The 12,449-nt window shown below is 38.2% G+C and overlaps 1 protein-coding gene across 3 annotated transcripts in view; it reads right to left on the bottom strand.

Moving 5' to 3' along the window:
- The window catches only part of LOC110372189 (pecanex-like protein 1), a 32,940-nt gene that overhangs the window by 10,755 nt on the left and 9,736 nt on the right, over window positions 1–12,449 (bottom strand). For all 3 annotated transcript variants that reach the window (XM_064038538.1, XM_064038539.1, XM_064038540.1), the window contains exons 5-17: window positions 12,072–12,236; window positions 11,457–11,601; window positions 10,782–10,948; window positions 10,177–10,333; window positions 9,702–9,827; window positions 9,236–9,352; window positions 8,757–8,909; window positions 8,138–8,334; window positions 7,620–7,789; window positions 6,955–7,128; window positions 6,210–6,357; window positions 1,019–1,170; window positions 371–554 (exon numbers count right to left, since the gene is read on the bottom strand). In XM_064038538.1, coding sequence (XP_063894608.1) covers window positions 371–554; window positions 1,019–1,170; window positions 6,210–6,357; window positions 6,955–7,128; window positions 7,620–7,789; window positions 8,138–8,334; window positions 8,757–8,909; window positions 9,236–9,352; window positions 9,702–9,827; window positions 10,177–10,333; window positions 10,782–10,948; window positions 11,457–11,601; window positions 12,072–12,236 — 2,055 coding nt within the window. The remainder of the gene's footprint in view (window positions 1–370; window positions 555–1,018; window positions 1,171–6,209; window positions 6,358–6,954; window positions 7,129–7,619; window positions 7,790–8,137; window positions 8,335–8,756; window positions 8,910–9,235; window positions 9,353–9,701; window positions 9,828–10,176; window positions 10,334–10,781; window positions 10,949–11,456; window positions 11,602–12,071; window positions 12,237–12,449) is intronic.

Here is a 12,449-nt window from a genome sequence, read left to right as displayed (position 1 = left end):
GCGCTCTCCGATACCATCTGGCCGGCTCGTTACTAACAGTTGTTACTGACTAGTTTAAATACAATACAACAATAAGTTGCAATGAGGTTGATTTCAATGGCGCGCGGGACGGTGGCAAGTAATGATGATGATAACATGACTGTCACTAACGAGCTGGCCAACTTGAAGTATAAATCGCTGTCAGGCCGTAGCTTCAGTATTGTCAACTTACTACGAGTTACAATAACAGATCTATTAGTTGTTCTACGATTGGAGATAGAATTTTGACATTAACTTCATTTAAATTATGTCTAACGATCTCTTCTTTTTCGCTCTTCTTGACGCTGAAAATCTACACATTTTCAACATCAGTTTCAATAACATATCTGACCTGCTTAGCGTTCTGTATGGAGCCTCGCTCGGGGTTCCTGTTCCTCAGGTAGACCAGCTCCTGCTGCTGGCCAGCCCACAGGCCGCGGACACACTCGCGGTTCAGCTTGATCACGCGGAAGCCCAGGTGGCGCTTGTTCAGCATTATTATCTTGTAGTCGTCGTTGCCTTCGTCCATTACATGCCTGCAAAAATTAGAATAATTATTGATTGTTCTTAATTATATTAGGTTCGGTTTTTGACTTAGCAATGTTTCGGGTACTTTTCATACTGTGACTATGGACGCAAAGACTGTACAATTAGCCAAGAAAGTTTGAAAGTTTCAACAAAAGTTTCTGTAACATCACACATATGTCGGCGGCTACGCCACTGGGTTCATTCCAAGCGGTTATGCTGCACTAAACCGCTAAGTAGCATTACGGTCGTGACAACCACACCGCCACCACACCCCGGCGGCTTCTTTGTGCGGCAAAGCCAGCGGCTTTGTATGCCACCGGGTGCATGTCGACTTTGGCGGAGGGAAAATCGAAATCATGTTGTTAAGATCAATTTTATTCCAATTATACTTTGGCTGACTGTACCCTCTCAGACAGGCTTAGACTCAAAATCAAGTTTCTTCAAGATACAGATATTTTGCCACCATATTCACCTCAGGGCCAACAGATGTGGAGCCCCCCTGAGCACGTTGTACCGCCAGGCGGGCGCCGCCTCGTGGCAGATGACGAGCCGCTCCGCGTGCGACGCGATGGCGCAGTACAGCGCGGAGCTGCTGCAGTACTCCTCGGGGAACATGAAGTGGTCCTGGGGAAGATCATAGGAGATTTAGAAGTGTTTTTGGGTCGAAATTGAGGTTAAAGAGAATCATGGGTAACAACAAAAATACCTCCTATTTATTGGGATTCGGCAATATTTTAATTAAAAGTCGTTAGATTTCTATAATATGCGTTTTATTTTAAGAGCACAAATTGACAAGACATGACAAATTTTCTAAGACAGAATCGCGCACGTTTGTGGAGACACTATCAAACAAAAGCGTTTACAAAGATATCTATCTTATAAATTTATTATTCAATACTCCCACTTAAATTTATAAGGTAGACGTTACAATTCACCAGGCACATATTTCAAAAACAACTTACAACTTATAGGCTACACTCATCACTATAAGTTACCATAACTTAACGCTTTTAACTTTTCTCTAGAAACAAAACTATTAATTAACAAACACAAACGACAAGAATAGCGAAGCTCCCACTGCTTCTCTATATGGGAAATTAATAGACTCTTTACTTGTATTCTTAGACAAATGTACATTTACATCAGCAGGAGTACTACTACTCTTAGCATCAAACATATTAAATTTATTTATTATCGTTTTAATATACTGTTTCTGACTTATACTTATACAATCTTTTTCTCTAGTTATTTCCATACCAATAAATGAATTACATTCTAAAATCTTAATATCAAACTTTCGTTTAAGACCATTTAATATATCTGACAAAACATCTTTACTTTTCGATAATAATAATCCGTCATCAACATAAATAACTAATATTACTTTGACATCATTAAAACATCCTACAAAAACACAATTATCAGACGGACACGGTTGGAAACCATAACTAGTTAGAAAATAACTAAACTTCTCATTCCAACATCTCGACGACTGTTTAAGACCATATTTAGATTTAATCAACTTACAGACTTTGGAAGGTTGAGTTTCCAATCCCTCTGGCACCTCCATGTATATGTCCTCAGAAAGCTCACCGTACAAGAAGGCCGTCTTCACATCAAACTGCTCGATGTGAAGCTCGTCTCTAGCAGCGATGCTCAGCAGCACCCTAATCGAGTCGTACCTGCTTGTGGGGGAAAAGGTCTCATTATAGTCCAAGCCCTTGACTTGTGTGAACCCTCGTGCACACAGTCGTGCTTTGTATCGTACTATTTCTCCATCTCTATTCTTCTTTATAGTAAACACCCATTTGCACGATACAGGCTTCTTTTCTTTCTTTTTCTTCTTTTCTTCTGTACAGCTTTCTTCCACAGATGAGAATTTGGACTTTTCATAGCTTCTTCATAACTGTTTGGAATTTCATATTCTGTATAATTAACTTCTAATCTTTTGTCTCGACGAGGACGTAATGAGATGGTTCTTGGTTCTTCCTGCATCAAATTTATACCTCTTGGAGGAACATAACTTTCATCCATATCTTCTAAACTCTTCATACTTTCATCTGATGATATTTCTTCAGGTTCAACATTTTGAGTTTGGGTTTCATTTAGTGGGGTAGATACTGTAGAATGTTCTTTTTCTTCTTGTTCAACTGTCATTTCCACATATCTTTTTCTTTCTTCCAGCATACTACATTCATCAAACTTAACATCTCGTGATATTGTAATCTTCTTGGTATTTTGATCATACATTCTATAACTGTCGTGGTCATATCCAACTAACAACATCTTCACACTTTTCTTGGCAAGCTTCTTTCGCTTTTCCTTTGGAACATGTACATAACCAATTGATCCAAATATTCTGATATGTTGTAAGTTAGGCTTCACTCCATGCCACAGTTCAAATGACGTAACATCTCCCGTCTGGCTTGATGTATTTCTATTCAACAAATATACCGCACAGTTAACAGCTTCTGCCCACAAGTTTAAAGGAATATCCTTTGCATGTAACATTGTTCTTGCAGATTCCATGATAGAACGCATCTCTCTTTCTGCTCTCCCGTTCTGTTGTGGAGTATACGGAGCAGTACGTTCATGCGTTATCCCTTTACTCTCCAAAAAAGATTTGAATTCTTGGTTTACATATTCAGTACCATTATCTGTATGTAGTATCTGCAAATCACGCTGAAATCTATTCTTCACAATGGCATTGTACTTCAGAAAGCATTGAAATACTTCACTCTTATGCTTCATAAAGTAAACATGGCGATAGCTTGTAGCTCCATCTTTGAACAAAACAAAGTACTTCATACCTGATACAGAAGGTTCTTCTATAGGACCGCACACATCGCTGTACACAATTTCACCAGGTTGTGTTGGACCTCGAGATTTCAAGAAGGGGCGTCTTGCTTGCTTTCCATATTGACATGCTTCACAAACAAAATTCTGATCACCGCTCAATGTAACTGGAATCACACCATTCTTTGACATATTTTGAAGTTCCTTGACATTTAAGTGTCCTAATCTTTCATGCCAAACTTTTATATCCGTTTGCACAACATTACAATATTCTTGTTTGATTGTTTTTATATCCAATTCATATAAATTGTTCTCTTGCAACTGTGCACACATAACAACAACATTGCTCTTCATTATCATAGCATTCTTATTGTTCTTCACTATGACATATCCTCTTCTAGTAGCTGCACCTTCAGAAAACAGGTTTCTTCGTAAATCAGGTACATACAACACATGCTCAAGTCTACATCTCTCCCATGTACCATTAACCTTCTTATCTATCAACACAGTTCCTTCGCCACATACCTTTATACTCTGCTTGTTGCTCAATTTAACGGAATTGTTGCATTGAGATTCGTTCAGCTCGCAGAAGTATTCTCTCCTGTAGGTCATATGCTTCGATGCTCCACTATCTAAAATCCATGCGTCTTCATCATGTTCAGTTGAGCAACCTTCTGCGCTGAATGCCATGTTGTTGGTTTTCTTCTCATTGTACCTTTTCTTAGGCATCCTGCATTCTCTTGCGTAATGACCTCTTTTGTTACAATTGTAGCACACGAATCTGTGAGTTCTTTGTTCTGACGTTGGTTCTGACGTCTTTTGTTTGTCCTCATTTCTAGGTTTAAAATTTCTTTTTGACGTAACTAACGCGTTCTCACTACTATTACTCGTTTCATTGGCTAGGCTGGCTTCTTCGTCAACTAAACGCGACGTAAGAGTTTGTATGGTCTGACGATCTTCATCGAGTGACAACCATGCTTGTCTGAGAGAACGATACGTTGACGGCAACGTGCTTAGAATCTTCGTCATAATGGCGGTGTCACTTATTTTCTCACCCGTCTCTCGCAGCTGCTTTGCCAAACTTTCAACCTTTGACACGTGCTGTGCCATCGTGTCACTGGCGCTATACGAGTATTGATAAAACTGCTCATGAATTAACATCTTGTTGTATTCTGACTTCTGTTCATAAATAGCTTCTAGTTTTGTCATCACTTGTTTTGCGGTTTCGCAGTTTTCTATTAACGATATCTGGTTTAAATCCATCGAAGAGGTTAAGATAAACATGGCCATACCGTCGTCTTTATCCCACTGCACTTGCGAACCGGCTTCTAAGGGTCTTGCCTTCTCTATATTTAATCCCTTCGCTCTTAATGCGCATTTCACTTGAAATTTCCATTGTTTGAAATTTCTTCCATCAAACTTCTCGATTTTCATTCCGTTTGAAACCTCCATTTTACTGTCACTTTTATATCGGAAGTAATCCTTGCTCTTAACGAACTAATAATTAAAATATATGCCTAGTTATGTGCCTGGGCCCATAACCTATTGGGATTCGGCAATATTTTAATTAAAAGTCGTTAGATTTCTATAATATGCGTTTTATTTTAAGAGCACAAATTGACAAGACATGACAAATTTTCTAAGACAGAATCGCGCACGTTTGTGGAGACACTATCAAACAAAAGCGTTTACAAAGATATCTATCTTATAAATTTATTATTCAATACTATTCCCCTGGAATTAAAGGTAGTTTTGGTCAAAATTGAGCTCATCAAAAAATAATGTTCGCTGAAGCACGGTTGGATGATTTCTATGCGCTCATGAGGAAGAAGGCTGCTAAGCAGGTCTAGATCCAGCGCTAAGAGCATCCTACAAGTCTTGGCCGACAAGCATGACGCTCCGGTGCTTAGGCATTGGATCGAGTTGCTTGTTAGGCAGACACTTAACTTTTAGGTATTACCAGTGGCGGCTGTACCTTAAGTGCACTCGTGCGCTGAACCACCAATTCAAAAGATTTAACAATTACAACATTTTACTTTATCTTTATTTTTAAATTACCATTTCAATATTTATTTTACATACATTTATTATACAAAAACGTATAAAAAATTAAATTTCCAATTATGGTCAAAAAGTTGGAGCGCTTTACTAAACTAATATCGTGCGCACCGACGAGCGCACGAGGACTGCTAATACATCTTGTATGAGATACGAATGAATACGCCTGACGCGTGAAACAAAAAATAGTTCATAGAAATGTACCTAGTAATGAGTGGGTTCCCGAGCGCCGCACGCACGTACCGAAGATGACCGAGAGCACCCGATCTATGACGAATTGGGCCGGCCGGCATGGGCGCGAGGCGACGGCAGCCATGATTGATTGACAACTTTGCATGTGCGACGCGTTAATTATTGATAACTATTTTCGTAATTGTTTTGATTCTATAATTGAACTTTTGTTATAATTGAACTTTTTTATTCTGTACTGTGTTAAGTATCAGTTGTAATGAGTATAAACAATGATTATATTAAATTTAAAAATAAACATATTTTATATCAATTGTTGTTTTGAGGAATTTAAAGATTTAAGTCATGTGCACCACCAGTTCGATAACCCACCAGCCGCCACTGGGTATTACTAACCCTTTAAGTTATAGTTGATAAGATACTAACAATTGGACCATTGTAGTCATGAAAAATAAACGCATTAGTATTATAAAGTTGAAAGCTAAATTGAGGTCATTAGGATTTTGCTGTTTGATTTGGCCCATGCTACCTCCGATACCCAATTGGTTTCTGTGCAGTTTTCCGTGACCACAATTTGGCGAGATCTATTTACACAAAATATTCCAAAACTCGTCACATACCTGATGCAGTTTAAGCGCCATACGAATAGCTGGTGCTAAGACTGAGTGCAGTAATGACATGTCGGTGAACACCCACTCGTCGCGGGCGCAGGTGATGCGGAAGTCGCCTTTGAACAGCGAGTGTAAGCCGTACAGGAAGAATTCCACGCTAGAAACATAAGGGGAGTTCGTTTATTCCTGCTGGGGCTGTGGGATTGTACGATAAAGGTACCGCGGTCCTGGTTGATAAAAGGTTTAAGAACGAATATGGTTGTTTTCATAGCGGCAGGAGTCATTTGATGATATGTTGTACAAAAAAGTTAGAATAGAATAGAATAGAATAATAGTTTATTTGCAACGGAATGTAGGTACAATATAAATACAGATGTTACAAAAATGCAATTGGCGATCCTTGTACATTCTACCTTTAGTTAGTTAGTTTACTATTAATTGTATGTTACATTGAACTTTATGAAGGTAAAAATTAATTATGAAAAATTATGGTTTATATTTTGTCTCCAATCTAAAAATAATTTTAGAAAAAAAAAAAAAACAGAAAATTAAGGCTTTAGATTTACCACATTTATCAATAGATACGACTGTTTGATGTCCACCCACCAATTGTCAATTTTTATTGCTATAAGAAACTATATAAAAGAAACTGCACTTCAAAAAGATTCATCAAAAAAATTCCATGCATATGTAAGGATATTAATTTTCCAAATAAATTAATCGTTTATAAACTATCATACTATATCACACTAACCTAGAAGCAGACAAATGCTGTGCGGCTGCTAAAGCCCGTCTCCCCAGCAGACTGAGCGCGAAGCACAGCGTGGTAAGCGGTGACTGCGCGTGCTGCGCGCGTCGTCGCCAGGCGGCGCCGCGCCGGGCGCCGCAGTGCGCTATCCACTCGCCGTATACCGCGCAGAAACGGGACCTGGGAGGGTGGAAAAGGTGTTTATTTATATTGATTTCTGACACTTACGCGAATATTAGACATTTACATAAAACTACTTTTACTGATTTTCTCTTATTTTAAGTGTTTCTTCATTCTGACGCAATGCTATTGGTTGACATTTACAATGCAATTGCGGTTTTCGAATAAAAACACTTTATTTGATGAAAAAAAAAATGATTTTTCGTACGTAAAAATAAAAAATAGATTTCGAAATTTCGATATGTTCAAATTATAAAGATTCACACTGTATAAATCTTCTATTATTTCACAACATGATTACACTATTGTGAACCAATAATTTTGTTGACTGCTATATTCTTCCTTACATGCACATTATTGCACATTTATAAAATCATTACAAAAATAACTAACACCAATGGAGATTGAAAATGACATATTTATGTAAAAAAAAAAATAATCGAAAACACACGTAACGTATAGAAAATAAATGATTTCGAAACAAGAATTACCTGGTAATCCCCGAAGCTCTAAAATCATAGTCCTCATCCAGATTAACGTTGAATATAGGGTCCAGATCTACAAAGTTCCTCTCGTTCATCGGCTTCAGAGCATCAGCTATCATGGAAGAAGCCAACCATTCTTCTAGCTTAGCTGATTGGATGGTGTAGTAGATTATACTCTGTGGTTAAACGTGGTAGATAGTAATTTATGATTAAAGTCTAAGTACACGGATAGTCAGTTTCCTTAAAACAACTGATTACTATAAATTTTCACATCCTTTCAAAGTAAGCAGTTGTTTTAAGATAAACGGTCGTTTTATGTTGTCAGTGAACATTACCGGTTTTTTGAATTCAATATTTTTGAGGGAGTGAAAACTTTTTTCAACAAACAGGTGCCAAAATATGGACTATAAGAATGTGGAGGATCAATGCTAGGTCGACATTATCAATAGATTTCAGGCAAAAAATCGAACACTGAAATAATTTTAGAAATTCGACTAAGTACCAAAAAAAAAATCATTTCTCACCTTAACATAATAAGTCAGCAACACTTTCCTAAAATCAAACACTTGCAGCATAGACACAGCGCTGTTATCGGACACAGAGTATCCCTCCAGCACGTATCTAGCGGCGACGAGCTGCCACGCGAGCCAGCGCAGCGCCCACGCCGCGCCGAGGGACAGGGCGCGGCCCCCGCACCACCACGCGCCCGTGCAGACACCCTCTGTGTACACAGAAATCAATTATGGAAATTAATAATTTATAGAAGACAAATTGATTTGAAAATGAATCATCAATATTATGTATTTTTCTTGAGAATGCAATTTAACCAGATGCTTACGAGACCATGCAAACCAAGCCGTTACAAGCCGTCAATTGTGGCAAAACATGCGTGAAAATGGGGGCAGAAGCCGGATCGAAAACTTTTCATAGCTTTGGTGGAGTCTGAGCCACAGTATACTGGAAGGATGTTCCTTTATAACAATTTGAAACTGAAAGCAAAGGGAGGCCTTTGTCTAGCAGTGGAACAATATCGGCTTAAGAAAAATAATTTCTTGAACTATTCGTCTAAAAATCGTTATGGCATCAGCAAATTAGAAAAAAATTATATAACATTTGTCACATTTAAATAAACATAATACTCACCGCTACTCTCTTCTGGCCCCTCAGAGATAGCCTCAACCTCTCTCTGCTGGCAGTAAGTGCCTCTGAACTCGAGACCTCGCAGTTGGAAGGACACGAGGCCGTTACCCATCTCTACTATGTGCACCAAGCAGTTTAGGTAGTCTGATGCTAGCACTGTGAACAAAATTATAAAGTCAGATTTAATTTGATTGAGAAATAAAACTTCTTGGCAATATCTCAATCCAAGTTCCTTGTAAGTTCAAAAATCAGTGAATTGTCCAATAAAAGACATAGACGTAATCAAATTATAATCACCCTTTATGGATACGTTAGAGCACTTTCTGAACAAAAACATTTATGAGTAAATTTTTTTTTAATAATTACACAAACAAGATAAGTAGATAACAAAATGGGAAGAATAACAAATACAGTTCACAAAATAATCTTATATTTCATCTTATGACTTTTATAAAATCCTGAACATAATACTTTTAACTTACCAAAACAGTCACCCTGTTGCACCTGCCCCCATCGTCCGAGCATAAGATCTCCACACAAGTAGTGTTGCAGCGAGCGCGTCAGGTGCTCGTAGAATATCGAGTTCAGATTGTTGTCATCTGTAAGGAAAATTTGTATTAAATACATAACTTGTTTTTAGCCTAACAGTATGTACCAAGTAACTTTAAAAATACGAAAATTAAACTTACCACAAAGGTGGCAAGGGTGGAACACAGCTTAGGTTAAGGTTAAGACTTTTAGAAATTATGAAATCTTTTTGATAATTTTGATAAAAAATTCTTTCTCGCAAAATTCTATAGTGGGTAATGTGGCCCATATCCTGTGCGTATATGAAAATGTTTTCTGCAGCGACTCGAGCTATTTTCTTCGTCGATAAAGAGTGTTGCGGGAACTATACCTAGGTTGTAGATAGTACAGTTTTAGTCAAGAACATTTGAATCAACTCACCAGCTCCAAGATTCCGTTCTAACTGTGAAGACAGTCTAGTATTACTCTGATCTACTCTCTTCGTGTTGTAATCCCTCTCCCAGAACTTCACCGGGCGCACGTACGACGTCATGAATATTGCGCTACCTGCGAATAAGAACAAATTTATAGCGAAAAAAACAATGTATAAACTAATTGAGAACCTCCTGATTTTTGGAAAGTTGGACACCAATGACTGTGTTTCTGATGGCACGTTAAACTGTAGGTCCTGGTTGTCATTGAACATTCTTGGCAGTCGTAACGGGTAGTCAGAAGCCAGCCAGTAAGTAAGTCTGACACCAGTCTAACCAAGGGGTACTGGATGCCCGGGTAACTGGGTTGTGGAGGTCAGATAGGGCAGCCGCTTCTTTTAAAACACTGATACTCAGCTGCATCTGGTTAGACTGGAAGCCGACCCCAACATAGTTGGGAAAAATGCTCGGAGGAGAATGATTACCTAGTGCAGGCGTGAGTGGTGAGGATAGAAGAGCAGAGACTAAGGCCTGCAGGAACAGCATGGCGGAGTGGGGCACGCTGAAGGGCTGCGCGAACGCGTGGAAGGCGCTGCCCCATGTGATCTGCCACGGCGCTATGTACGTCACCACGAATTGTACCTGCGGGAGAAAATATGGTATTTGAGAGTAGGCCAAAAACATCCTGATACCATGAATCAAGGAAAGATGAGCGGAAATACCATATGGCAGTATTTTGGTGCGCTACTTTCTTAGAAAGTTTTTGAATTATGACATCTCCGCTTGTCATTTTGGTATCCCTGCCTGAGACGTAGCTAGTTAATCCAAAAGAAATAATAACAAAAAATGTGTGTATGTAGTAAAGTGTCAACTGCTTGACTACACAAATGAGTTATTTGGCGCCAAAAACACAGGTAAATTTTCGAACACAGGTATTTGATTCTTTGCGTAATCGATGTTAAAATTCAACCTTATCCGAATAGCAAATATTAAGAAAGATAAAGAGTATGTTTAAACAACTTTTTATACATATGAAATATACACAGATGATATATGCTTTGTCTATGAAAAATAAGAAACATAAACATACCTTCAACAGAAACTCGTAAACCTTGCTGAATATAATCGCAGTGATGAAGTAGTCCACTAGAAAGGTCTCCGATATCTTCTGACTGCTCAAGTCTCGTTGGAACAGTAATACAGCAAACACTAGGATCAGGTATTGGGAGTCCGGTTCTGAGTACGCGTTTCTTAGACCTGAGGATAGTACAAAATGATATATATCAAAATATGGGAATAGTTCTGGGGATTTTAGATTGTGTTGGTACGATTAGCATCAAAAACAGTTGAACAAATCAAAAATTTCAAGAGTCTAACAACACAAAAAAGAGTAGATGAACATTCTGGTAAGTTATCGGCCACACTGTTTACCAATTTCGATTTGTTTAGCTACTTTTGAAGCTGACTGCAGTATTGAGTACCTTAGTGATCAGATGTAAACAAAATGCTTTACTTACTTAAAATTCTACAAAATAGTTTTAAATAATAATACTAAGTTTTAATCTGTGTTTTGATTTTTATTATTTAAAAATCAAATCAACAGATTCCTATGCCTTATTTAAAAATCAAATCAGGTTGTAGTACATTATATTTATTTATTAACACATATGTAAGTATTCTGGGTATATGTCTACAGGCCCATGTAGGCTAAAAATTAAGGTATCTTGATTTGAATTGATAAAGGATAAGTAGAACAATAACTTACATTTCAAAGCGCAGACGCAAATAATGAGTGCGCCAATAGCGTCGCCATATTTGGCGGCAATGGCGGGCGCGTCCTGAGTCGTGGCCGCGATCACCACGCCCGGGTACAGCACGTTACGCTCCAGGAAACACAGGTACACGAACATCTAGGGAATTAGAAAAGGATATATGTATAAATATTATGGAAAGGTGGCTAAGTAATAGTTGTAGAGGTTGAGCAAGCAAAGGTAAGGTGTCTGTCTATCATGTTCGAGAGTGACCAAGATGTCAAAATATGGAGTTTTTAGGGGCCAAAGTGAGAGTGGGAGGGTCATTTTTCATGTATGAGTGACAATAGTACAATATCCTACCTTACACTCAATATTAAATTCTTTATTAGCATTCCATATATGTTATGTAGATTTTATAAGATGGACTCAATATGGACCCGGTAGGACACAACTTAAAGATAATGAAGAGTTATGCAGTAAGTTACTCCTAAAACTATAATCGTTACATACGTATAAACAAATATTTTTTTTATATAAAATAAGTGTGTGCGTGTGTTTGAGTGATTATATGTTTAAGTGCGGTTATGTTTATCTGTGTTCTTGTATGTGTGTATGTATGTATTTACCTTCTCAAAGCACATGAGCCTAGCGGGCTCGGTGACCTCGAACTGAGCGTGCTCGTGCTGCTTGAGCACCGGCCCAGCTAGGCACAGCCACGGCTGTTGTTTGCGAAGCTGAGGAGTCAGGTAGTGGAGTACCCAGCCCAGGATACCCGCTATTATCCATAGCACCTGGTACAACAGAACAAGATATTAAATATTTTAAATAACATAGATAAATAGGTTGACGGACGACTGAGATACGGAAACCCCACCATGTTTAAGACAGATATTATTCGATTATTATTTTTTTAGTCAGTCATAGCAAAACAAGTTTTATAATAAAATTGAAAGGCTCAAACAGGCAACTAATCAATATAAAAAAAAAACTTCATTCTCAGGCAT

The sequence above is a fragment of the Helicoverpa armigera genome, chromosome 16, assembly GCF_030705265.1.
Source record: "Helicoverpa armigera isolate CAAS_96S chromosome 16, ASM3070526v1, whole genome shotgun sequence".
In the NCBI taxonomy this organism is placed as follows: Eukaryota; Metazoa; Arthropoda; class Insecta; order Lepidoptera; family Noctuidae; genus Helicoverpa; species Helicoverpa armigera.
This window is presented reverse-complemented; position numbering and strand designations above follow the sequence as displayed.